This window comes from Mustela lutreola, chromosome 15 (genome assembly GCF_030435805.1).
Source record: "Mustela lutreola isolate mMusLut2 chromosome 15, mMusLut2.pri, whole genome shotgun sequence".
In the NCBI taxonomy this organism is placed as follows: domain Eukaryota; kingdom Metazoa; phylum Chordata; class Mammalia; order Carnivora; family Mustelidae; genus Mustela; species Mustela lutreola.
In genome coordinates this window covers 43835827-43862290 of record NC_081304.1, presented here as the reverse complement: position 1 = coordinate 43862290, position 26464 = coordinate 43835827, and the positions used below count along the sequence as shown (strand labels likewise).

At 38.2% G+C, this 26464-nt stretch overlaps 1 protein-coding gene and 1 long non-coding RNA gene across 2 annotated transcripts in view; one reads left to right on the top strand and one right to left on the bottom strand.

The window, feature by feature from the left end:
• CPD (carboxypeptidase D) overlaps positions 1–26464 on the bottom strand; it is a 77622-nt gene that overhangs the window by 30951 nt on the left and 20207 nt on the right. The window contains exons 3-7 of the mRNA XM_059147377.1: positions 14334–14476; positions 13579–13748; positions 12157–12506; positions 11515–11706; positions 9858–10025 (exon numbers count right to left, since the gene is read on the bottom strand). Coding sequence (XP_059003360.1) covers positions 9858–10025; positions 11515–11706; positions 12157–12506; positions 13579–13748; positions 14334–14476 — 1023 coding nt within the window. The remainder of the gene's footprint in view (positions 1–9857; positions 10026–11514; positions 11707–12156; positions 12507–13578; positions 13749–14333; positions 14477–26464) is intronic.
• LOC131815598 (uncharacterized) lies at positions 5166–5863 on the top strand. Its single transcript, XR_009347797.1, has 2 exons — positions 5166–5220; positions 5259–5863. It is a non-coding gene; the product is annotated as an uncharacterized LOC131815598 (long non-coding RNA).

Genomic DNA, 26464 nt, shown 5'->3' with positions numbered 1-26464 from the left:
TAAAAAAGTTGCTAATTTCCTCAATGGAAAATCCATTGGATAAGTGAAATATTAAATAGCTATGCATGACACTTAAAGGTTGCCTTAACTAGAAAGGTCTTAGGAATGTACCTGAACTTCTAGGTATAATTTATGTCAGAGCCAAAACCAGAAGTATACAGGCTTAATTTAAACAGTTTTACAATATATTGGATCAGAAAAAATGAGCAAAATGTGATACTCTTCTAATAAAGTTCAGTCATTTATAATGTCATGGAATTTTAAAATAAGAAAGGATCCTTGAAGGTCAACTAATCCAGCCTCTTCATTTTGCAGATGTGGAGTCTAAAATAGAGGGGTGAAATGACATGTATGAATAGCAGAGCCAGCCCTACACTCAGTAAAAAATGCTAAAATTTCCCTTATACTCACTTTAGAAATTAGTTAACTGGAGTGGCATTGTATGATTTTTCATGACCTAAGGTAAAGAAACTGATGCTTTAAAGCATATGTCCCTTCATGCTCCTCATAGGGCATAAAGAAGTTAGGGTATTTCTCAAGTAAGAGCCCTGAGCTACACATGCCTACTCTCCCACCCCAAGATGAAATCCCTTATTTTTCTATTTGTCACATGGTTTTCATTTGTTCATCTGTCCATATAGCCTACCACTGCTAAGCATAGATAGATATTTGCCCTTTTTATCATGCCACTTCATGGGAATGGAATTGAAAGAACATACTCAATTTGAATTTAGATGGAAGTAATCTTGTGGTAACAAATACCACTGACACAGAAAAAAAAAAAAAATTCTTTAAGAAGTATGAAGAACGGGGCGCCTGGGTGGCTCAGTGGGTTAGGCCGCTGCCTTCGGCTCAGGTCATGATCTCAGGGTCCTGGGATCGAGTCCCGCATCGGGCTCTCTGCTGAGCGGAGAGCCTGCTTCTCTCTCTCTCTCTGCCTGCCTCTCCATCTACTTGTGATTTCTCTCTGTCAAATAAATAAATAAAATCTTTAAAAAAAAAAAAAAAAAAAAGAAGTATGAAGAACTATGCTTATTCTATTCCCCAAAATAGTTCTAACAAAAACAAGTATACTTCAATACCTCTTCCTAGACAAATTTAATGTGTCAAAAAAATTTAATTTCACCCCAGAATTATGACCCATATCTAAAAATTCAAACAGAAAAAAGTCAACATCAACTTCTAGTCAGTACTGTTTTTCCAACAGCCAATTTTCTAAGGAAAGAAAAAAAAGGTCATAAGAGACTTATTTCTGTTAAACAGTCTATTTTTAAAAAATAATTAGTATCAACCTAAAACGCAGGAACAATAAAGGAAAAAATAAATTTGATTTCATCAAAATTAAAAACTTTTTTGTGTCAAGGACATCATTAAGAAAGCTAAAATTTTTAAAAAGTTAAAATATAATCTATAGAACAGAGAACAGGAGAAAATATTTCAAAATCAGCAATTGGATAAGGGTCTAGAATCTAGACTATATAAAGAATTCTTACATCTCAACGAAAAGACTAAAAATTTCACATTGGCAAAAGACTTGAGCAGATATTTCTCCAAAGTAGATACACAAATGGCCAAGACAAGAAAAGATGCTCATTATTAGTCATCAGAGAAATGCAAGTGAAAACTACAATGATATACCACTCTTTAACCACTAAAATGGCTATAATATAAAAAACAGAAAATAATAAGCGTTGATGAGGATATAGAAAAACTGGAACCCTCATACATTGCCAGGAATGTAGAGTGGTATGGCAACTGTGGAAATCAGTTTGGTAGTTCCTTAAAAAGATAAAGAGGCAATCATCATATGATGGCTTTTCCATCAAAAAGCTAAAACATGGCTGAATGAAATAAGTCAGAAAAAGACAAATACCGTATGATTTCACTCATATGTGGAACTGAAGAAACAAAACAAATGAACATAGAAAAAGAGACAGACAAAAAACAGACTCTTAACTATAGAGGACAAACTGAGGATTACCAGAGGGAAGCCTGGTAGGGGGTTGGGGGAAATAGGTGAAGGGGATTAAGAGTACACTTATCATGACGAGCACTAAGTAATGTAGAAAGTTGTTGAATCACTATATCATACATCTGAAATTAATATAACACTATATGTTAACCACACTGGAATTAAACTTTTTTTTAAAAAGCACTAAGCATGGAATTACTCAAAAGCATTGAAAGCAGGGACTCAGATATTTTATACTATTGTTCACAGCAATATTATTCATAATAGTGAGCAAGTGGAAACAACCCAAATGTCCTTCAGTGGAAAAATGGATAAATAAATATACATATGTACAATGAAATATACATACAATGAAATATTATTTGCCCATAAAAAGGAATGAAGTACTACTAATAAATGCTACAATCTAAATGAACTTGAAAACATTATGTTAAACAAAAGTAGACATAAAAGATCATATATTGCATGACACAATTTCTATGAAATATTCAAAACAGGCAAGTCCACAGAGACAGAATACTGACTGGTTGTTAGCAGGGCTTGAGGGGAGGGGAAAATAGGAAGGAATTGCTTAGTAGGTAAGAAATTTCCTTTTAGGGAGGAAAAATGTTTTAGAGCTAAACAGAGATGGTGGTTGCACAACATTGTGAATACACAAAATGTCACTGAATTATTCACTTTAACATGATTAATTTTTTTTGTATGAATTTTACTTCAATACAAAAATTGTATCAAAATTTACAAAGAGGAATTTTACTATTCTCTATATTCTTTCAAAATCCTGGGGCACTTGGGTGGCTCAGTTGGTTATACATCTGCCTTGGGCTCAGGTCATGATCCCAGGTCCTAGGATCGAGTCCCATGTTGGGCTCTCCACTCAGCGGGAACTTGCTTCTCCCTCTCCCTCTGCCTGCCACTCCCCCTGCTTGTGTGCACTCTCTCTTTCTCATAAATAAATAAAATCTTTAAAAAACAAAACAAGACAAAATCCTTCTAAATTTTTGACACCAAAGAAATCCTCTTTTAAATTTCTTTGCTAAGATTTCAAAACTCACTTAAAGATTTCATGATAAGAAAACAAAATAAATCATTGAGAGGGAGGGGTAGATGGTGGTAGAATAGGAGAACCACAGGCTCACTGCATCCCATGAATACAGCTAGAAAACTATCAACATCCTAAATACCCCAGAAATCAATCTGAAGTCTGGCACAACAAATTCCACAACTAAACATAGAGAAGAGGCCACACAGAAGAAGGTAGGAAATGTGGAGACATGGTTTAGGAGAGAAATGGATCATGGCCGCTGCAGTGGAGAGAGAACCATAGTTGCAGAGAAAGTCGAGAGACAGAGGGATGCACAGGGGAAAACAAACCCCCGTAGCAATTGGTTTGGAAAGCAAAAAGGCCCGAATTCCACGAGTCCTTGCAACCAGTGGGGCTTAAAGCCTGGAGTTTTAAATGTCAGCATGCTTGGCTCTGGGAGAACTTAAAGGACATTGGGGCTGCTCTTTAAGAGAAGGCAGGGGAAATTGTGTGTGGACATGCAGCATGGAAGCAGCGATCTGAGGAGCACCTGGGGCACAAGGAGGGGAGGTTACTTCCTCATCTCAGACTGTGTCCCAGAGAGGCAGCATTTACCGAGAGACATCTCCAGGAACAAAGAAACTGGCCAGAGCGATCTCCCTCCCCCATTCCTCAGCATAAGCACTGTGGGAACCAGTGCAGCATTGACACTCACTACCTAACTTTCTTACACCAAGCTCTATCCCCCCATTCCTCCACCTTCCCACATCCGTGCTCTGGAAGAGCCACCCTTCCCAGTCTCACTTGCTTGAGTTCCAACCCCATGGACCCTCACCCCAGAAGACTGGCCTAAGCCCTTGCCCACAATGTGTCTCCTGAACTGGGAGTTCTGTAGGGCCCCAGTCCCAGTGGTGGTGGCAACAGGTCTCATCTCACAAGCAAACCAGAGCATATCTAGTTAAAACTCACCTCATTCAAGACAGGGACCAAATACTGCCCACAACAGGCAAAGAGAGCCTCTGCAGGCAACTGGCCTGAAGGATAAAGCAACCAGGACAAAACAGCAGAGCACACATAGCACACATTGAAGATAACTCCTAGACACACCAGGCTTCTAGGGGAAGAAGGGATGACACACAGAGCAGAACAATACTAGACCTTTTTATAAGGCCCTTATCCTCAAGATAGGAAATGTAGCTAACTTTCCTAATGCACAGAAACAGGCACAGAGACTTAGACAAAATGAAAAGACAGAGATATGTATCCCAAATGAAAGAATAGACAAGGCTAGAGCTGGAGATCTAAACAAAGCAGATATAAATAACATGGCTGATAAAGAATTTAAAGCAATGATTATAAAGATACTCACTGGACTTGAAAAAAGAGCAGAGGACATCAGTGGGACCATTAACACAGAGATAAGGAATAATAGCAGAGTTAAAGGGGTCAATAAATTAAATATTTGATGGAATGAACAGACCTAGAAGACAGAGTAATGGAAAGTAATAAGGTTGAACAAAGGAGAGAAAAAAAATTATGCAAAACAAGTCCAGACTTAGGGAACTCAGTGACTCCATCAGACACAAAAAGATTTGTATTATAGGGCGCCTGGGTGGCTCAGTTGTTAAGTGTCTGCCTTTGGCTCAGGTCATGATCCCAGGGTCTGGGATCGAGTCCTGCATCAGGCTCCTGGCTCAGCGGGAAGCCTACTTCTCCTTGTCCCACTCCCCTTGCTTGTGTTCCTCTCCCACTGTCTCTCTCTCTGTTAAGAAAAAAAAGATTTGTATTATAGGAGTCCTAGAGAAAGAAATTGAGAAAGGGGGGCAGAGAATTTATTTGAAGAAATAACAGCTAAAAACTGCCCTACTCTGGGGAAGGAAACAGATATCCAGATCCAGGAAGCACAGAGATCCCCCAACAAAATCAACAAAAGCAGATCCACACCAAGATATATTGTAATTAAGGGACACCTGGGTGGCTCAGTGGGTTGAGGCCTCTGCCTTCGGCTTGGGTCATGATTCCAAGGTTCTGGGATTAAGCCCTGCATCGGGCTCTCTGCTCGTCGGGGAGCCTGCTTCCTCCTCTCTGCCTGATTCCTCCTCTCTGCCTGCTTCTCTGCCTACTTGTGATCTCTGTCTGTCAAATTAATAAATAAAATCTTAAAAAAAGCTTTCCCCTGCGGCCTCTGCTCTGGCGGGAGTACCCCGGCCGAGCTCCCAGACACGTGCGGAGGGGGACAGGCATGGGCTTTGACAGAGGCAGCCCCAGGATGACTTGAAAGTAGGGCATCATTGGCCCTCCTGAAGAGAGGAAATTAGTGGCTGGTGAACAGTCAGTATGGCATTCTCAGATGCCTTTACCTGAGAGAGAAATCTGCCTCCATCAGGACCTCAGATGTCTGACAGCCCTATGTGACACCAGGATAGGATATTCCTGTAAATAAACTGCAGGACGCGTGGTGCTTTGCAACACTGACAACATTTACTACGTGTTGATGATGTGCCAGAATTGTAAACACATTCTACATATCTTAATCCTCTCATCAGGCCTACAAGAGAAAGAATGTGGTGGGAAGCGGGAGAGAGAGAATCTTAAGCAGGCTCCAGGCCCCTGCAGATCCCAATGTTGGACTCTATCTCACCAGCCTGAGATCATGACCTGAATGAAGAGTCGGACCTTCAACCTAATGATCCAACCAGGTGCTCCAAAGATTACTTTTTTAAAGGTTGGGGTAGAGTAGGGTTCCATGCATAGTAGTACAACTGCTAAATTAAGGGCATAAAGATAAACAAACTTGTTACAAATAATACAACACAGAAAAGTTATTCCAAGATTATTTCAACAATATATCGAGAATAATCTCCCTACATGCTAAAATAGCATTTGTTAAAACTGCTGAGGATCAACATTCCTAACCTATTAAAAGTGTCTTACCCAAAAAAAAAAAAAAAAAAAAAAAAAAATCTTAAAAAAAAAAGATAAATTGTAATTAAAATGGCAAAATACACTGATAAAGATAAAATATTAAAAGCAGCAAGACAAAAGACAGTTACATACAAAGGAAACCCCATAAAGCTATCAGTAGATTTTTCAGCAGGAACCTCCCAAGTCAGAAAGGAGGGGCATAATAGTGCTAAATGGGAAAAACCTACAACCAAGAATACTCTATCCAGCAACTCTATCATTCGGAATGGAAGAAGAGATAAAGATTTTCCCAAACGAACAAAAACTAAAGTAGAGTTCGTGACCAGTAAAGTATCCCTAAAAGAAATATGAAAGGAGACTCCCTGAGTAAAAAAGGAGAGAAAAATAAAAAACAAACCTAATGATAACCACAGTTCACAAATTCATAAATTTGCAAAGAATAAAGAGAAAGAAATCCGAATATATCACAAACCATGGAGGACAGGAAATATTCAGAAAAAATCTTCAGAAACAACCACAAAACAAATAATAAAATGGCAATGAATACATATTTATCAATAATTACTCTGAATATAAACAGACTAAATGCTCCAGTCAAAAGACAGAGAGTGACAGAATGGATAAAAAACAAGATCCATCTATATGCTGTCTACAAGAGACTCATTTTAGGCCTAAAGATGGCTGCAGACTGAAAGTGAGGGAAATGGAAAAACAAACATCAATCATACAAATGGATGTCAAAAGAAAGCCAGAGTAACGATATTTAATCAGACAAAATAGACTTTAAAACAAAGACTACTGGGCACTGGGTGGCTCAGTTAGTTAAGTGACTGCCTTTAGCTCAGGTCATGATCCTGGAATCCCGGAATCATGTCCCACATTGGGCTCCCTGCTCAGCGGGGACTCTGCTTCTCTCTTTGACCCTCCCCCTTCTCATGCTCTCTCTTGCTCTTTCTCTCTCAAATAAATAAATAAAATCCTTTAAAAATAAATAAATGAAAAAATAAAACAAAGACTGTAATAAGAGACAAAGAAGGACACTATAGAGTAATAAAGGTGATGATCCAACAAGAAGATGTAACAATGGTAAATATTTATGCACCCAGGGATTCCTGGATCAGTCAGTTAAGTGTCTGCCTGTGGCTCAGATAATGATCCCAGGGTGCTGGGATCAAGTTGTACATCGGGCTCCTTGCTCAGCAGGGAGCTTGCTTCTCCCTCTGCCTGCTGTTCCCCATGCTTGTGCTCTCTCTCTAACAAATAAATAAGTAAAATCCTCAGAATATATATTTATGTACCCAATAGAGGGCACTCAAATACATAAAATAATAATAAACATGAAGGAACTAATTGATAATAACACAGTAATTGGGGACTTTAACACTCCACTTATATCAATGTACAGATCATCTAAACAGAAAATCAACAAGGAAACAATGGCTTTGAATGATACACTGGACCAGCTGGATTTAACAGATATATTCATCCTAAAACAGCGGAATACACATTCTTTCCAACTGCACATGTTATACTCTCCAGAACAGATCACATATTGAGCCACACAGCAAGTCTCAACAAACTGAAAAAGACAGAAGTCATACCATGCATCTTTTCTGACCACAATGCTATGAAATTAGAAGTTAACCACAAGAAAAAAATCTGGAAAGACCACAAATACATGGAGGTTAAATAGTATGTTTCTAAAAAATAGATAGGTCAATCAGAAAATAAAAGAAAAATTAAAAAGTACATAGAAACAAATGAAAAATAAAAACACACTCATTCAAAAACCTTTGAGACGCAGCAAAAGTGGTTCTAAGAGGGAAATTTATAGCAAAATATGTCCTGGAAAGAAACAAGTCCACATGATTGAAGATGTATCTCCCACCATGCCAAGGTCTTGATACCACATATGTCAATCTCTAAATTATGTTCATTGGAATGGAGCTAGTATTATAAACATCATAAGTGTGTACTGTCATTCTAAAATCACAGGTAAAAAGAATAAAAAAAATAAATAACATGGCAGGTTAATCTATAGTCCATCAAATTTCAACTCTGATACTTTATTAGATAATCCAACATATGTTGACACTTAATTACTTCCCTTACCCTTGATGCTAATACCTTTGCTCTTTAAAACAAAGACAAAACAACACAAAAATCCAGCTTTATTGAAGAGTTGACCCCTAAATAACAGGGGCTTGAATTGCATGGATCCACTTACATGCAGACTTTTATCAATACAATACTATATGTGTATTTCTTAATGATTTTGTAGAAATGAATTAATGTATTTCTAAAAACGATTTTCTTGGTATCATAAATTTGTTTTCAAGCTTACTTTATTCGAAGCATACAGTATATAATACACATAACATACAGAATACATGTTAATCAACTGTTGTTGTTATCAGTAAGGCTTCTGGCCAACAGTGGGCTGTTACTAGTTAAGTCTGGGGGAAGTCAAAAGTTATACATGCATTTCCAACTGCACATGGGCTAGCCCCCTTAACTCTCATGTTGTTTGGGGGTCAACCGTAATTCACGTAACATATAATCCATCCCTTTAAAGTATATAATTCAATGTTGTTTAGTACATTCACAGGGTTGTACAACCATCATTACTATCTAATTATAGATCATTTCATCATGCCAGAAGAAAACCCTGTACCCATTAGCAGTCACTCCCATTTCCTCCCACCATTGTTCACCATAGCCTGAGGCAACCATGAATCTGTTATCTATCTCTATACATTTACCTGCTCTGAACATTTCATAAAATGTAATCATGTAACGTATGGTTTTTGGTGACTGGTTTCTAGCACTTAGCTTATTTTCAAGGTTCATTTATGTTGTAAAATGCATCAGGACTGCATTGCTTTTCACAGTCAAATAATAATCAATTGTATGAGTATACTATATTTTATTTGGCCACTCATCAGGTAATGGATATTTGGGTTATTTATACTTTCAGGTTATTATGAATAATGCTACTATGAATATTCATGTACAAGTTTACTTGCAGACATATGTTTTCAGTTCTCTTTGGTATTTACACTTTCACTCTTACTCATATAGCCCTAGTCAAACATTGTGATGATTTTTAATCTTGACCTCCCATCCTATCCAACTGACCAATTCCTGCTGAATTCTATGAAAGTGTATACACCCAAACACTACAGAAGGATGAGGCCATTGTGCTACAGTTTAATTCGTAGCAAGGCAAAAATAAGGGAATGTCTTCTAAACTTACATAAAAGAGTATTAAATTCTAGTGAAGAATAGGACTAAAAATTTCAAGTTTGTTAGTGTTTAATTTCTCTGAATGACAGAGAGTATGTTACCAAATTCCCACTGAGAGGAATGAATATAAATGAATATAAAACACATGTGAGGGATACATATAAAACACTTGAATAACTAAGTGAGGGTGGGGGAGAGAGGGGGACAAGGAGAGAGAGAAGAAGGAGAGAGGAAGAAGAATGTAGGAGGGAGGATAGGGGAGGGGAAGAGTAGGAAAGAAAAGGGGGAAAATAGGAAATTTGCTTAAAAAGCAATGAGACAAGATGGGATCAGGAGGGAGACAAACCATAAGACTCTTAATCTTACAAAACAAACTGAGTGTTGCGGCGGGGGCGGGGCGTGTAGGGAGAAGGTGGTTGGGTTATGGACTTTGGGGAAGGTATGTGCTGTGAAGTGTGTAAACCTGGCGATTCACAGACCTGTACCCCTGGGGTTAATAATACATTATATGTTAATTTAAAAAATTTTTAAAAAAAGCAATGAGAAAAGATCTTTATTATTTTCTGCTGTAAAATCGGTAATAGGATACCCATTTTAAGAAAGCCTGAAACTATAAACAGATAACATTCCATCAGGATTTTCAAATGCTCTCAACAAGAATTAATTACTGGAGTATCAGGTTGCTATTACCTCCATGCAGGTTTGCTGACAGTACAAATGGATAGGACTTCATCCAGCTCATTACAGCGATAGTTTCCGGCTGGGTAGGATCTGTGATCTGAAAGAACTGGTCTGGGAAATTTCGGTTCAGGTCAAAGTTGTTGCTGTTGTTTCTGCCAATTACACTTACTGAATCTCCTGTATGATAAAGTATTTAAATTTAATCCATGTTTCACTTACATTTTAACCCAACACATAATATTTCAGCTATCTTAATCCAAAAGTAAATGTGAACACATCAGTCTTCACTACGAGTAATCACATTATGATTAAACCGAAAAATACAGTTTTCGGTATTGCACATTAAAAAATTGTATCTCCTCCAGATCTTTTTCACCAGAAAGGTGAAACTATTATCCTTTCTTTTCTGCCCTCTGTCCATACTTTAAGGGGAAGAAAATATCCAACTAGAGAAATTATATTAAAGTACTGGCTCAAAAAAAAGTATTGCTCAATTGCCAATAATCCATACACCGACACGATCACAATGTCGAGGGGACACGACTGATCAGAGGGAGGTTCTGTTGTATTGGTATACACGTCACTTAGACATCCTAAAGAAACAGACCGAATGAAAAAAAGAAAACTGATATGCTTACATTAAAGTAATCACAAAAAGGTAGTCAGTCAAGAACACAGTTGGAAGTTTAACCTGATGAAGAAAGGGTTGAATCTAAATTTACTCTTTTTTAATAAGGAGTGGGAATCCTATTATAATCACAGCAATGAGGAAAATTTGCAAGTGAATGAGAAAAACCTACTGGGGGGTTCACTGGTAGTGAGTTGTTCCATCTCTCAGTAAAGGTCTCAAAAGAGGAATGTGGAGGGATTTGTGAGGCTGACAATAAGGAAGGTCCTTAGTGAAGTACACTGAATAATAAAAAATGATTCTCTTAGTGTTCAGTCAGTGAGAGCCATGTGGCTGCATATTCAAATGGTGGTACCTACTCTACTCACTGGTATGATTGCCTGGACGTAACCGCGGGTGGGCAAAAACAGACTCTCACACTCCGAGTGTTCAGCATAAAGTGGCCCCTCTAAGCAACCTGCCCCCCACCCTCTTCTGACTATATTGCCCTGAGGCAGATATGGGCTGGCCCAGAGGAGGTAGAGGAATGGTAAGTCAATACCTCAGCAGGTTTAGAATATGCAGGGGGAGTACAACTGGGAGTCAATACAGAATCGCTGGCTTCAAAAGAGATTTGGTGTTGAGTTTTCACCTATGCGACAGTGTTCCCAATACAGTAATTTAACAAGATTACTGGGTAATGGTAATTTTTAAAAGCAATTAAACTTTTAAAATTAAGTTATTTGTTAATTTCTTATTAATCAAATAATTAAGTTATTTAAAATTATTGTTAAAATGGAAAAATTTATTAAAATCTTATATTATCTTTAGGAAATAAGAGCCATTACCGAAGTGGAGAACTCCATTAAATGTAAACTTGGTATCATAATTGTTGAATGAACTAGCCTATCTTATAAGAATACAAAAGCCAGAACAATTATATAAGAACAAAATGATAAATTCCAAGGAAACAACCAGTTCAAATTCTCTTCTACTCCCAAATAATCATGCTATATGATAACCAAAAAGGTTAAGCATTAATAGATAGCTGTTCTTTACCTTCCTGGGCCTTTTCATACCCATCAGGATTCATGGAAGGCATAAGGTGAATTCTAGTGCTGCGGACTAAATCTGTCACTTCAGGGTCTGTTCCAAAGTTCTTACAAAGGTATTCAATGAGGTTCAATAGCAGTTCCCGTCCGACCACTTCATTTCCATGCATGTTTCCAATGTACTTAAATTCTGGTTCACCTAAAAACAAAATAATTACAAGGAAGAGTTTCTTTCCTTTTTATTTTACCATGGACTCTATTTTTTCCCCTACATATGTAAGACCTTGAAAATTTAAGAAAAGATATATTTTGGCAAAAGAAACAGGAAAAAGTATCTTATAAAGCAGGTTCTTTACTAATATATAACTGTGCAGGTTCAAAGCATACACACATGCACACACATGCCATATAATATGAAAATAAAAATACCATTAGCAGAAAAAAATCTAATCTATGCAGTACATTAAATACCGTCCGTGCCTAATATGGATTATGAAATGGATATTCTTTTTTTCTTGCAAAAGATTGGTTACATTTTCCTTGTTCCAGTTACACATACTTAAGGTGACTTTTCTAGATGAAACAAAGAAATATGGTACATAGCTCTGAAAGGCACTACTGAAATTATGTATAAGACCATGCTTATTACCTGGTTCATGGACACCTGGGTTATCAGATATCTCCATTACATAAAGTTCCCTTGACTCTACTGATTTTCCTAATGAATAAAGCCGGGTGATGTTGGGATATTCATTGGCAAACCTTCTCAAGAAGATTTCCATATCAGGGAAATGGTGGTGGTGAAAGTCCTTTGGCTGAATTGGCTGGTGGAAGGATTGTGTTCCAGGAAGATTATTAAGCAGGGCGACTGTGCTAGCAGTTACTACCACCTCAGTTGTGTCAGGGATTACTGAAGCCACAGTTGGCCGAAGGGAAAAATTCACCTTTGTGGCCGGTCCTTCTTTCACTATTATATTATTAATTGTCAGTGGCATATACCTGAAAAAAAAAATTTTTTTTTTAAAGTAGGTGGCTTGGAGTTAAATTTAAACACAAAATGCTTTAACATTATAAAAGCACAACAGCCTTTTCATACTCTTACACTCGGTGTTCTATCAAAACTCAAACTAAATAAAGATAAATGGGTAAATTCCAGACTTTATGACATGATCTCAGAGAATCCCAGATTAAGTCTTTAAAGAACTACTTCTCTTACCGTCTTAGTCCCACGTATTAGAATGCTTACCAAAAATAACACGCAAAGGAAAGAATAATATGAAAGATGGAGGTCACTAACCCACCATAGCAATTGCTACAGTACTCAAGGAAGGGATAAACCATTCAATCCTTTGCTGTGCCTTATCACACTGACATTCCAACTACTTTCCCAAATAGAAAAGCTCAAAATTAAATGAAACATTTTCAAATAAATCCTTAACAAACTGGGATTCCTGAAAGGTGGCTGGGGGAGGTAAGAAACCACTCATTTATTTTACGTATTAGAAAGCTGATGTTAGGGCAACTTTTTAAAATGTCTTTCCCAGGGACGCCTGGGTGGCTCAGTTGGTTGAGCAGCTCTGCCTTCGGCTCAGGTCATGATCCCAGCGTCCTGGGATCGAGTCCCACATCAGGCTCCTTGCTCCGCAGGGAGCCTGCTTCTCCCTCTGACTCTGCCTTCCACTGTGTCTGCCTGTGCTCGCTCTCGCTCGCTCTCTCTCTCTGACAAATAAATAAATCTTTAAAAAAATAAAAATAAAATGTCTTTCCCAGAGCTCTGAGTTTTTTCTATTTTGGTACTCAGTTAGCTTTGAGGCAATACTTTATACAGCTGACCATCTTTTTAAGCTTTTAAAACTGTGGTTCCTCAAAATTTTACAATTATGCTTCACATCCAATTATACTGATAGACTATGTCCCAAGACTCCACAATACTATTTTTTCGCTGTAAAAGGGAAAAAATCAGAAAACAAGGAAAAAATAAAAGCCAGGTACAGTCAATAATGTTTCCTAGACTGTATTTCTCTCTTAGCTATAAACAGAGGCTTGGTATTTTCAGATTCTAAATTCTTACCCAGTTGAAACAGCTGTAATGTTGTAAGTTCCAGGGACAAGTAATCTGTGGAAATCACCAAATCTGCCTGTTGTGATATTATGATTAATACCAGCTACTGAGATGGTTGCATTCTCTAAACCAGATCCCGTTACTGAATCTTTAACAAATCCTTTAACTCCAATGTGAACCTAAAAAAACAGGAATCGAAGTAGACGGCTCAAAGACAATTTGGAAGGCAAGAGAACATCACCTCTCTCTGCATTGATGCTAGAATTTCTAAAAAAATTAAATAAGGTCGCATCTCTATTTTGCTGAAATATTTTTCAATGCCTTCAAGTGAAAATAAAATATAGACAAAAAATATTGTCGCTTACACTTAACACATATCTGACATGTAGACTAGTAATATGCTTTCGAAATTCCCTCTCCTCCAAACAAGACTTTTAATTTTCTCAACAAGTAATAATATTTCATTAAGTAATAATTTCTGGTATATTCAATAGTATATTACCCTGCCTGATATTTAAATTAAACTGATGTCCATGGCTCATATGGTGGTAAAGGCTCTCTAGCAAATATGATCACATGACATTGTAAGAACCTGACAGTACAAATTTGGTTGATTATTTCAGTCTATAAAGTGTTCTAAGACAATCAGAGAAAGCCCTCCAGAGGAAAAGAACTGTTAAAGATTGTTACTCCAGTGCAACTGAATTTCTTCCTTATATCATCTGCTATTTCTATTCCCCAACCTTCCAGTCAGCTACTTTTACCTTTTCAATCAATGTGATCAAAGACTCACGATTGTTCTCCCATTCTTGTCGAAGCTGAGAAGCAGGTGGGTACTTGCAACAAGATAGTTCTAATGTGATCTCAAAACAGTTGGCCCACACATAATTGTAATCTTGCATACCACCTGTAACATAAGGGAAAATATGTTTATTCTCAGAAAGACCAAACACATTAAATCAGCCATCTCTGCATCTATAAATTTTCTTTTGTGAAAACATGGTTTGAAATTGGGGAAGGCTCTTGGATTACAGAGGAGACTAAGAAGGAAGGTTAAAGGAATATATGCTGAAAAGGAATATACATAAAGGAAATGTATTTGACTGACAGGATGAACAGTTAAGAAGAGTACAAACACACCAGTTAATAACAGTATAATGATAACAGCTCTACATTTGGGTCTTTACCATATGCCAGACCTGTCCTACGAGCTTTAAGAATATTAACATTTAATCTTTACAAGTGTATAAGATAGGTATTATTTCACCCATTTTACAAATTTAAGAAGTAGGATAGACAGAAAGAGGTTAAGACTTTTGACAGCATGAGCATGAAAGGTATACATGATCTTAAAGTTGTGAAGGATGTTCATGCCTAAGCATTATTAAGTGCCTACTATTCTAACTGTACTTCCCTTTATCAAGAACGTAACAAAAGAAAAAAAAAAGGCAAAATCTAGGGTGATGCAACTGCACAAATCAGGGGAGGGGAGAGAGGGTGAGACATAATAAACCCTTTCAAAATGTGTTCAATGGAAGAGGGAAGTAAAAAGGGGAATAAGCATCCACAGCAACCACTTTCACCACTTCTACACCCAGATAAGCCCTCATACTCGTTCTGTAGAAAGTTTATTACCTTACCATTTCTGTCACTTGATTTTTCAAATAAATTTTATTTTTTTATTTTTTATTTTTTTAATTTTATTTATTTGACAGAGAGAGATCACAAGTAGGCAGAGAGGCAGGCAGAGAGAGAGAGGAGGAAGCAGGCTCCCTGCTAAGCAGAGAGCCCGATGCGGGACTCGATCCCAGGACCCTGAGATCATACCTGAGCCGAAGGCAGCGGCTTAACCCACTGAGCCACCCAGGCACCCCTAAATTTTATTTTTTAAGGCAATTTTAGGTTCATAGCAAAATTGAGAAGGTACAGAGATCTTCCATATTTCTACCCTTACAGTATCATATAGTTTTATTGCCCTAAAAATCAACTGTGCCCCACCTACTAAGCCCTCCCCTTCCCTAACCTTTGGCAACCGCTAATCTTTTTATTATTTCCATATGGCTTGGCTATTTCCAAAATGTCACAGAGTTGGGATAGCACAGTACATAGCCTTTTCAGATTGGTTTCTTCCATTTAGTAATAGGTACTTAAAGTTCCTCCATGTCTTTCCATGACTTGATAGTTTTCTTTTTAGTGCTAAATGATATGCCATTGTCTGGCTGTACCACAGTTTATCTTACCCGTTTACCTACTGAAGGATGTGTTGGTTGCTTCCAAGTTTTGACAATTATGAATTAACCCACTATAAACATCTGTATGCAGATTTTTGTGTGGACATACGTTTTTTTTTTTTTTTTAAAGATTTTATTTATTTATTTGACAGACAGAGATCACAAGTAGGCAGAGAGGAAGGCAGAGAGAGAGAGAGAGAGAGGGAAGCAGGCTTCCCGCGGAGCAGGGAGCCCGATGTGGGGCTCGATCCCAGGACCCTGAGACCACGACCCGAGCCAAAGGCAGCAGCCCAAACCACTGAGCCACCCAGGCGCCCCATGGACATACGTTTTCAACTCCTTTGGGTAAATACCAAGGAGCATAGCTGTTAGCATATAGTAAGAGTATGTTCGGTTTTTTAAAAAACCACCAAACTGTTTTCCAAAGTGGATGCACCATTTTGCATTCCCCTATCACCAATAAAAGAGAGTTCCTGTTGCTTGACATTTTCATCAGCCACTGTTCTGGATTTTGGCCATTCTCGATTTTGACCATTCTGGTAGGTAGGAAGTAGTAACTTGTTGCTTATTTATTTATTTATTTATTTGAGAGAGAGAATGAGAGAGAGAGCACAAGAGGGGGCAGTGTCAGAGGGAGATGCAGCCAAAGGCCATCGCTTAACCAACTGAGACACCCAGGAGCCCGTAACTTGTTGCTTTAATTTGTATTTCCCTAATGACATGCAATATGGAGCATCTTTTCTTTATTTTTTTTTTTAACTTCATTGATTTATTTGAGAGAGAGAACGCAGGGAGAGGGTCAAAGGGAGAAGCAGACTCTCTGCTGGGCAGGGAGCCCGATGCAATACAGGGCTTCATTCAGGACCCTGGATCACAACCTGAGCAGAAGGCAGAGGCTTAACTCACTGAGCCATCCAGGCACCCCACATCTTTCCTTGTTTGCCACCTGTATAACTCTTTTTATTTAAAGATTTTATTTATTAACTTGAGAGAGAGAGAGCGCAAGTGGGTGGAGGAGCAGAGGGCGACGGACAAGCACTCTGTCCTGAGCACAGAGCCCAATGCAGGGCTCAATCCTCCAACCCTGAGATCATGACCTGAGCCAAAATCAAGAGTCAGATGTTCACCTGACTAAGCCACTCATGGGCCCCTGTCACCTGTGTAACTTCTTTGTTAAGGTGTCTGTTAAGATCTTTGGCCCACTTTTTAATCAGGCTATTTTTTGCTGTTGAGTTTTAAGAGTTCTTCATGTATTTTAGATCACAGTCCTTTATCAGAGATGCTTTCTTCCTTTTTTGGGCACAATAATATTCTACTGTATGTGTATACCACATTTTCTTTATCCAAATGTCAATGGACATTTAGGTTGTCTCTTGGCAACTGTAAATAAGGCTGCAGTGAATCTCAATGTGCAAATATCTTTTCATGATCCTGCTTCAATTCTTTTGTATATATACTCAGAAGCAGAACTGCTGAATCATATGGTAATTCTATTTCTAACTTTCTGAGGAAGCTCCATACTGTTTCCTATAGTAGCTACACTATTTTTATATTCCTACCAACCACGCAAAGGGTTCCAAATTCTCCACATCCCTACCAACATTTGCTATTTTTTTTTAGATTGACCATCCCAAAGGAGTATAAGGTGATAAGTTATTGAGGTTATGATTTGCTTTTCCCTGATGATTAGTGATATTGAACATCTTTCCATATATATGTTGGCCATTTGTATATTTTCTTGGAAGAAATGTCTATTCAAGTCCTTTGCCCACTTTTAATCAGATTACTTGAGAGGTTTGAGTTGTAGGAGTTTTTTACATATTCTAAATATTAACCCTTTATCAGATATACAGTTCACAAGTATTTTCCATAGGCTGCTTTTTTACTCTGTTGATTGCTTCCCTTGCCATACAGGACATTGGAGGGTTTTGAACAGAGGTGTGATATAATCTGAATTGCCTTTAAAAAAAACAAAAAGTAGGCTCCATGCCCAACATGGAGCCTAATGCAGGGCTTAAACTCATGATCCTGAGATCAAGACCTGAGCTGAGATCAAAAGCTGAACACTTAACTAACTGACCCACCCAGGTGTCCCATGAATTGCCTTTTTAAAGATCATTCTGACTGCTGGGTAGAGAATGACTCGGGGATGAGGAGTAAAAGGGGAAGCAGAGTGAAGAATTAGAAAAAAATGATGGCTTGGATCATAACTAAGATTTCTGCTGGTAGGGGAGATGAAGCAGACAGATCTGGATTTAGAAAGGATTTGTTTATACAGAATCAAGGACGACTTTTAGATTTTTAGCTAGGGAAACTAGGAAGATAGTAGTGCCATTAACTATCTGAAAGGAGAAGAACAAAGGTACAAGCTATGACATGCCTAAGCTCTGTCTTTGGTCCTCTTCTCTTATTTATTCCCTTGATGTCTCATGGTTTAAATATTATCTACATGCTGACAACTCTCAAATTTCTATCTCTAGAGAAGACCTCTTTCCCAGACTCCAGACTTGTACATCCAATTGCCTATTCAACATCTCTACTTGCATATCATAAACTTAAGGTACCTTCATCTTCTCCAAACTTGCTCCACCTGCAATCTCTCCTATCATGGCTACTGGCACTTCCACTCTTCCAGCTGCTCAGGCCAAAAATCTTTGGAGTCACATTCCAATCTAAAGCATCGGAAATTCATGGTAGCTCTAACTGAAAAATCCAGAATCCAAAGATTTCTCCTCACCTCCATGGCTGCTGCCGTTTTACAAGCCACCATCCCTTCTTTGCCTGAATTTCTTCAATCACTCTTAACAGTTCTCCCTATACCTGCCCTTGCCCTTCTATATTCATTTCTCAACAGAGATGTGAAATTAATTCTGTTAAAATGTTAAGTCAGGGGCACCTGGGTGGCTCAGTTGGTTAAGCAACCACCTTTGGCTCAGGTCATGGTCCCGGAGTCCCGGGATCGAGTCCCACATCAGGCTCCCAGCTCCATGGGGAGTCTGCTTCTCCCTCTGACCTTCTTGCCTCTCATACTCTCTCTCACTGTCTCTCAAATAAATAAATAAAAATATTAAAAAAAAATGTTAAGTCAGATGTTACTCTTTTGTATGATGACTCCCTTTTCCACTCAAACTAAAAGCCAAAGTCTTTACAGAGGCCTAACGCCCCATGCGATTTGTCTTCTACCATTTCCCTTTCCCCTTTAACCTTCTTTCATACTCTCTCCATCACTGGCTCTGCATCTGCCACAATGGCCTCCCTGCAAGTTCACACACTGGGTACCTCCTGACTTCGGGTCTTTGCTCCAGCTACTTCCTTTGCCTGTTATGCTCTTCTCCCAGATATGCCTGCTTGACTAATTCCCTCATCTCCAGCTCTTTGCTCCAATTTCAACTTGACTTCCCCATTTAAAGTTGCTACTTGCTTCTCCCCAACATTATCCCCAAGACCATCCCACCAACACTCACAATTCCACTCACTCTTTTGTACTTTTTCTTTTTTCTAGAGTACTTAACAATATACCTATTAAGTTTATTATTTACTGCCTATTTCTCTAGACTAGATTATAAGCAACACAGGGGCAGAGATTATCTACTACACCCACTGATGGATATTCCAAGCACCAGACAGTATCTGGCACACAATAGCCCTTCAGAAAATATCTGTTGAAAGAATGAAACTAAGTAGGTAATTAAGATTTCTGTTTTGAATGTATTAAATTTGAGATGCCAAAGACTTTGTCTTCCCAGAATATACATAAGTTTATAACCACCAAAAGCCCAGTAACTTGGTCTTAACATTCTTCTTAGAAGGCAAGGTATCCATCTTTTGACCTTTTCTTATTGTCCAGCATCTTGGTATGAACTTTGGATCTGGCATCTATGATCATCTTTGCTTAACTCTCACCTGCATGTACAATGTGGACATACACATACTATTCGTGATACATATTTATTAATCTTTTCCAATTTTTACTACTATATTGGTCATAGTACAATGGTCACTGTGTTTAAGATGTTATACTAAGATTACAGGGATTTATAAATAAAAGACATACCTTCATTCATAGTCTAGAGTCTTGGTGAGGAAGCAGAACACAGAACACATAAAAATAACAATTTCAGAGCAACGCATATGTGAGCTCATTTTTTTTTGCATATGTAAAACTTAATAGCTATGTTAAGTTGCAAACATGGCCAATTAATACTTTAATTACGCCAGAAGGTAGGGAAGTAGACAGCTTACAACACTATAATCACCAGGCTGGAGTTCTGGCATTCTTTTGTCTGTTCCTTAATTGTCTTACTTAAGTAGCTATTTAAGAAACACTAGCTAAGAGCAACACGAAGACCAAGTTTACAGTAGTATTTTGGAGTATTGTCTAATCAGCTTTTTAAACTTTAATAGTACTATAGCTAGCCATTGCCAATCAATGACACAGAGAAATATATTCCCAGGGTAGGGGAAGAGAGGAAGGATAGAAGTCTTCTAAAAGAAGACTTTAAGACAAGAAATTACATTCAGTGGACTCTAGCCCCACAGATCACGCACTGTAGTGATTTTTTTTTTAATAACTCTACAATCTAAAACTAAAGGTCAGATTCATGGAGACAAAACTCTTTTTGTAGGTCCTACAGATTTGAGGAAATATTACAGTGAGGAGTGTACCTAACTGTAACACATCTTTGTGGAGTCAATCATTGCTTTACAGCATAGAATCTAGTGGAAATAGAAAATATTCATTAAATCTTGGGATGTATTCCCCAAATTTTCCTTTGATAAGACCCTATTTAACAGGAAGCCATGTAAATATTGGAAATAAAATTAAGGGGGAATGAATTAGTCAGTAATTGTTACATGAACAACTGGTAACTATGTGATAAAAAATACTGGTGAGCTTTACCTCCTATCATACCAAATAAACTTAAATCCATATGGAATTTGATATAAAAATGAAACTGTAAACAAACCTGGAACTCAACATGAATATTTTTGTACTCTCAGGATGAGAAGAATCTAAGTTTGGCAGCAAAGTAGCATGAAGGCATAAAAGGAAAAAAAATGATAGATTTAACTATTAACAACTGTAAAATCTTTTATCAAAAACCTACCTTAAAAAATTTTAAAAAGAGACTAAGAAACAAACCCCATAAAATAAGAGAGTTATAGAACACTCCTGGGTAACAAGTTAATAATTACGTGTATGACATCTTTGGCATGACCTTAACAGAGAAAATTTATTTTCCAGGAACTTATACCAAGGTAATAGCTACAAAGAAGAGGACTATAATGTTTAAACTAAAAGAGAATAAAACTGAAAAATACCTGACTATCCAAAAATGGGGGATCAGTTTACAATTATATAAAATGGGCTACTGTGCAACTATTTAAGGTATTGTGGACAAACATTTATGGGCATGATATTTACCGTATAATAACAAAAAAGGTATAAAACAGCATATACAGGGTGATGGGTATTGAGAAGGGCACATGCTGTGATGAGCACTGGGTGTTACACTTAACTAATGAATCACTGAACACAGCATCAAGGACTAATCATGTACTATACAATGGCTAACTGAATGTAATTTTTTTAAAAGATTTGGGGCGCCTGGTTGGCTCAGTGGGTTAAAGCCTCTGCCTTCAGTTCGGGTCATGATCCCAGAGTCCTGGGATCAAGCCCCGCATCAGCTCTCTGCTCAGTGGGGAGCCTGCTTCCTCCTCTCTCTCTGCCTGCCTCTGACTACTTGTGATCTCTGTCAAGAAATAAATAAAATCTTAAAAAAAAAAAAAAAGATTTTATGTATTTGACAGAGAGAGATCACAAGTTGACAGAGAGGCAGGTAGAGAGAGAGAGAGAGAGAGAGAGAGAGAAGCAGGCTCCCCGCTGAGCAGAGAGCCTGACGCAGAACTCGATCCCAGGACCTTGAGATCATGACTGAGCCGAAGGTAGCAGCTTAAGCCACTGAGCCACCCAAGCGCCCCCGAATGTAGTTTTTTTTTTTAAAGCATATAAAGATAAATCTTTTTGCATGACAATTTAAACTTTATTCTTCTTTGAAACATACAGTTTCTCAGTTTCCCTATACACAAGAATGAGTTAACTGATTCAAAACAATTTTGACAATCTAACCAACATGCTATGCTGTTTTTTTTTAAACTCAAGTTTATTGAGTCATAGTTTATATTCTATAAAAGTCATCCTTTTTAAGTATATAGTGCAATGTGTACATTCATATAAGCTCCACCACAATCAAGATACAGGACATTTGTCTCATCCCAGAAAGTTCCCTTCCTCCAGCTCCCAGGTTTTGGGCAACCACTAATCTAATTTCTTTGCCTATATTTTTGCCTTCTCCAGAATGTCATATAAATGAAATCATGCAGTATAAAGCCTTTTGTATGAGGCACAATGCTTCTGAGATTCATTCATACTGTTGCATATATAAATTCTCCTTTTTATTTCTCGGTATTTGCTTGCATGGATGTAGTACAATTTGTTTATCCTTTTACATGTGATGGATATTTGAGCTGCTTTCAGTTTCTGGTGATTGTGAATAAAGCTGTGCATAGACCTTAGTGTGGGCATATATTTTCATGTTTTTTTGGATAAATATCTAGGAATGCCTTGGCTGAGTTATACCGCAAATTTAAGTTTAACTTTATAAGAAACTGTCAAACTATTTTCCAAAGTGGCTTACCATTTCACATTCCTACCAGCAATGCATGAATGTTCCAGTTTCTCTGCATCCTCACTTAAACTGCTCATGCAACTGGTCAGATTTTTTTTTTTAAAGATTTTATTTATTTATTTGACAGACAGAGATCACAAGTAGGCAGAGAGGCAGGCAGGGGGGGGGGGGAGCAGGCTTCCTGCGGAGCAGAGAGCCCGATGCAGGGCTCGATCCCAGGACCCTGAGATCATGACCCGAGCCGAAGGCAGCAGCCCAAACCACTGAGCCACCCAGGCGCCCCAACTGGTCAGATTTTTAACTAAATATTCTAGTGAGTGTACAATGGGATCTCAATGTGGTTTTAATTTGTATTTCCCGGACAACAAATAATATGCACATCCTTTCATGTCTTCAGCATCTATATTAGGAGACCTTGGAAGCTAGGGACTACTGGTGATATTGTAGAGAAGGAAGGATATTAAGAAAGGGATCCCATAAACTGTCTACAAACTCTTGGACTTACTCTTGAACTGCAATGTGTGGGTATGACCCTAACAACATGCCAAAAGCATGGAGAACTGAATAACAAAACAGCTTCCAGACTGGCCCTTGGGAGGTAAGTACACAGAACAGATCTGAACAGAACTGTAAATACTTTGAAAATTCAAACTGCCATCACAGCCCATAGGAGGCAAGTCAAAACTTAAAACTGAGCCTACCTGGTCATTGACTGCTAAAATAAACAAAGAAGTTGTCATTTTTTTGTAGAATTTATTTATTTATTTTTAACGATTTTATTTATTTATTTGACAGAGAGAAATCACAAGTAGATGGAGAGGCAGGCAGAGAGAGAGAGAGGGAAGCAGGCTCCCTGCTAAGCAGAGAGCCCGATGCGGGACTCGATCCCAGGACCCTGAGATCATGACCTGAGCCGAAGGCAGCGGCTTAACCCACCGAGCCACCCAGGCGCCCCATTTTTTTGTAGAATTTAAACAAGACTTGGATCTCATAAGATCCAAAATGTTCAGCCTATATAACCCAACATTCTTTGATATTAAAAGAACCAGGAAAATGTCAACCACTTGAAAGGAAAAAACAATCAACAGACACCAACCCCAGTGTGACCTAGATATTAAAGTTATCAGACTAAGCTTAAAGCAGTTGTTTTAGCCACATTCCAAGGAAGTAAGATTAATCATTCTTTTTTTTTTTTTTCTTAAAATTAATTTATTTGACAGAGAGAGAGACACAGTGGGAGAGGGAACACAAGCAGTGGGAGTGAGAGAGAGAGAGAGAGAGAGAGAGAAAAGCAGGCCTCCTGCTGAGTAGGGAGGGCAGATGCAGGCCTTGATCCCAGGACCCTGGGATCATGACCCGAGCCCAAGGCAAACGTTTAACTACTGAGCCACCCAGGTGCCCCAAGATTAACCATTCTAGAAATAAAAAACAGAAGACACAAAGAAGAAGGACAAAGTGGAAATTTCAAAATAATAAATTCAATAACCAAAACTTAAATATTTACTTGATGAATTCAACAGGAGAATGGAAGTGACAAGGGGGAAGAGTTAATTTGTAGATAGACAAACAGAAATTACCTAATGTAAGTAACAGAGAAAAAAGAATACTTTTAGGGACAAAGGTCTACTGGAAGGTCTGGCATTCTTGTCACTGGAGTCTCAGAAGGAGAGGAAAAGGGCACAATGCCAAAAAAGAAAAAAAAAAAAAAGATGAAGAAATTATAGCCAAAAAGTCCCCAAATTTGGCAAAAGATGTAAACTTAGATTTCAAGAAACTCAGCAAATCCCAAACAGGTTAAACTAAAAAAAAAAAAAAAAAAAAAAAAAAGATTCATGGCTAGATACTTTATAATCGAATTGCTCAAAACCAAAGACAAAGGAAAAACTCTTGAAAGCAGTAACAGAAAAATAATATGCTCATACAGGGGAACAACAATTCAAATGACTGTGAGTTTCTCATCAAAAGCTGTGGAGGCCAGAAGGCAAGAGCATAAAACAAACAAACAAAACCTGCCAACCCAAAACCTAGAGTTTTATATCCAGTGAAAATATTCTTCAGTAATGAAGGCAAAAAACAGACATTTTCAGTGAAGGAAAACTAAAGAATCCACCACAAACCAACTTGCTTTAAAAAAAAAAAAAACACGCTAAAGTCAGCCAACAGAAAGGATGATTACCCACCACCTGCATCAACATAGATGGAACTGGAGGGGATTATGCTCAGGGAAATAAGTCAAGCAGAGAAAAACAATTATCGTATGGTTTCACTCATCTGTGGAACAAAAGGAATAGCGTGCAGGACCACAGAGGGAGGGAGGGAAAACCCGGAAGAAATCAGAGAGGGAGACAAACCATGACAGACTCTGGACTCCGGGAACCAAACTGAAGGTTACAGAAGGAAGCTGCTCCTTCAATCGGTAACCGGGGGATGGGTATTGAGGGGGGCACATGTTGTGATGAGCACTGGGTGTTATATGCAACTAATGAATCGTTGGACACTACATCAAAAACTAATAATGTACTATATGTTGGCTAATTGAACATAATTAAAAAATAAACGAAAACCAAAACCAAAACCAAAATAAATAAAAGAAATACTAAAGAAAGTCAGTTATTCGAGTAAAAAAAATAAAAAAATAAATGACACCAGAGAGAAACTCGGGATTTCCAGAATGAAAGAACAGCAGAAATGGTAAATATCTGGGTAAATACAATGAACTATTTTTTTCCTCTTAAGTTCTTTAGAGTATGTATGACAGCGGAAAGCAAAAATCATAACACTGTCTGGTGGGATTTTCAATGCATATACATGTAATACAAATGACAATGGCAACATAAAATGGGGGACGGTACAGTGTGGTGGTGAGATTTGTGCATTCCTCCTTAAGTGGTAAAATATCAGTCCTGTGATAGAACTGTGAAAAATTAAGCATGTAAATTGTAACTCCTAGAGCAACTATCAGAACAAACCATATAAAGGAGATACAGTAAAAAACACAAGAGATAAAATACTAAACATTCAAACAATCCCACAGAAGGCAGGAGAGAGGAAGCAGTAGAATAAAAAACAGAGGAAATAAAGAGGAAAATAATTAAAAAGTAGACTTAAATCCAAACATATCAATAATTACATTCAGTGTAAATGGTATAAACATACAGACTAAAAGACAAATTGCCAGAGGCACCTGAGTGACTCAGTCTTTTAAGCCTCTGCCTTCGGCTCAGGTAATGATCCCAGCATCCTGGGAACCCCCACCCCATAGGCTCCCTGCTCAGTGGGAAGCCTGCTTCTCCCTCTTCCCCTCGTGTGCCCTCTCGCTCACTCTCTCTCTCAACTAAGTAAATCTTAAAAAAAAAATTAAAAATAAAGGACAAATTATCAAACGAATTGAAAAATAAGAGCCAATTACATGCTGTCCATCAGAAACTCACTTTATTTTTTAAAGATTTTATTTTATTTGACAGACAGAGATCACAAGTAGGCAGAGAGGCAGGAGGGGGGGTAGGGGAGAGGGGGAGGTGGGGAAGCAGGCTCCCTGCCTAGTAGAGAGCCCGATGTGGGGCTCGATCCTAGGATCCTGAGATCATGACCTGACCCTTTATTTTTTTTTTAAGATTTTATTTATTATTTGATAGAGAGAGCAAGCACAAGTAGGCCGAGCAGCAGGCAGAGGGCGAAGCAGGCTCTCTGCAGAGCAGATAGCATGAGATCATGACCTGGAGCAGAGGGCAGATGCTTAACCGACTGAGCCACCCAGGTGCCCTAAGAAACTCCCTTTAAATAAATATAATGGTACAGAGAAGTTAAAAGTAAAAGAAGGTGGGGCACCAGGTGGTCCTGGGATCAAGCCCCACATTGGGCTCCCTCCTCAGCAGGAAGACTGCTTCTCCCTCTCCCACTCCCCCTGCTTGTGTTCCCTCTCTTGCTGAATCTCTGTCAAATAATAAATAAAATCTTAAAAAAAAAAAAAAAGTA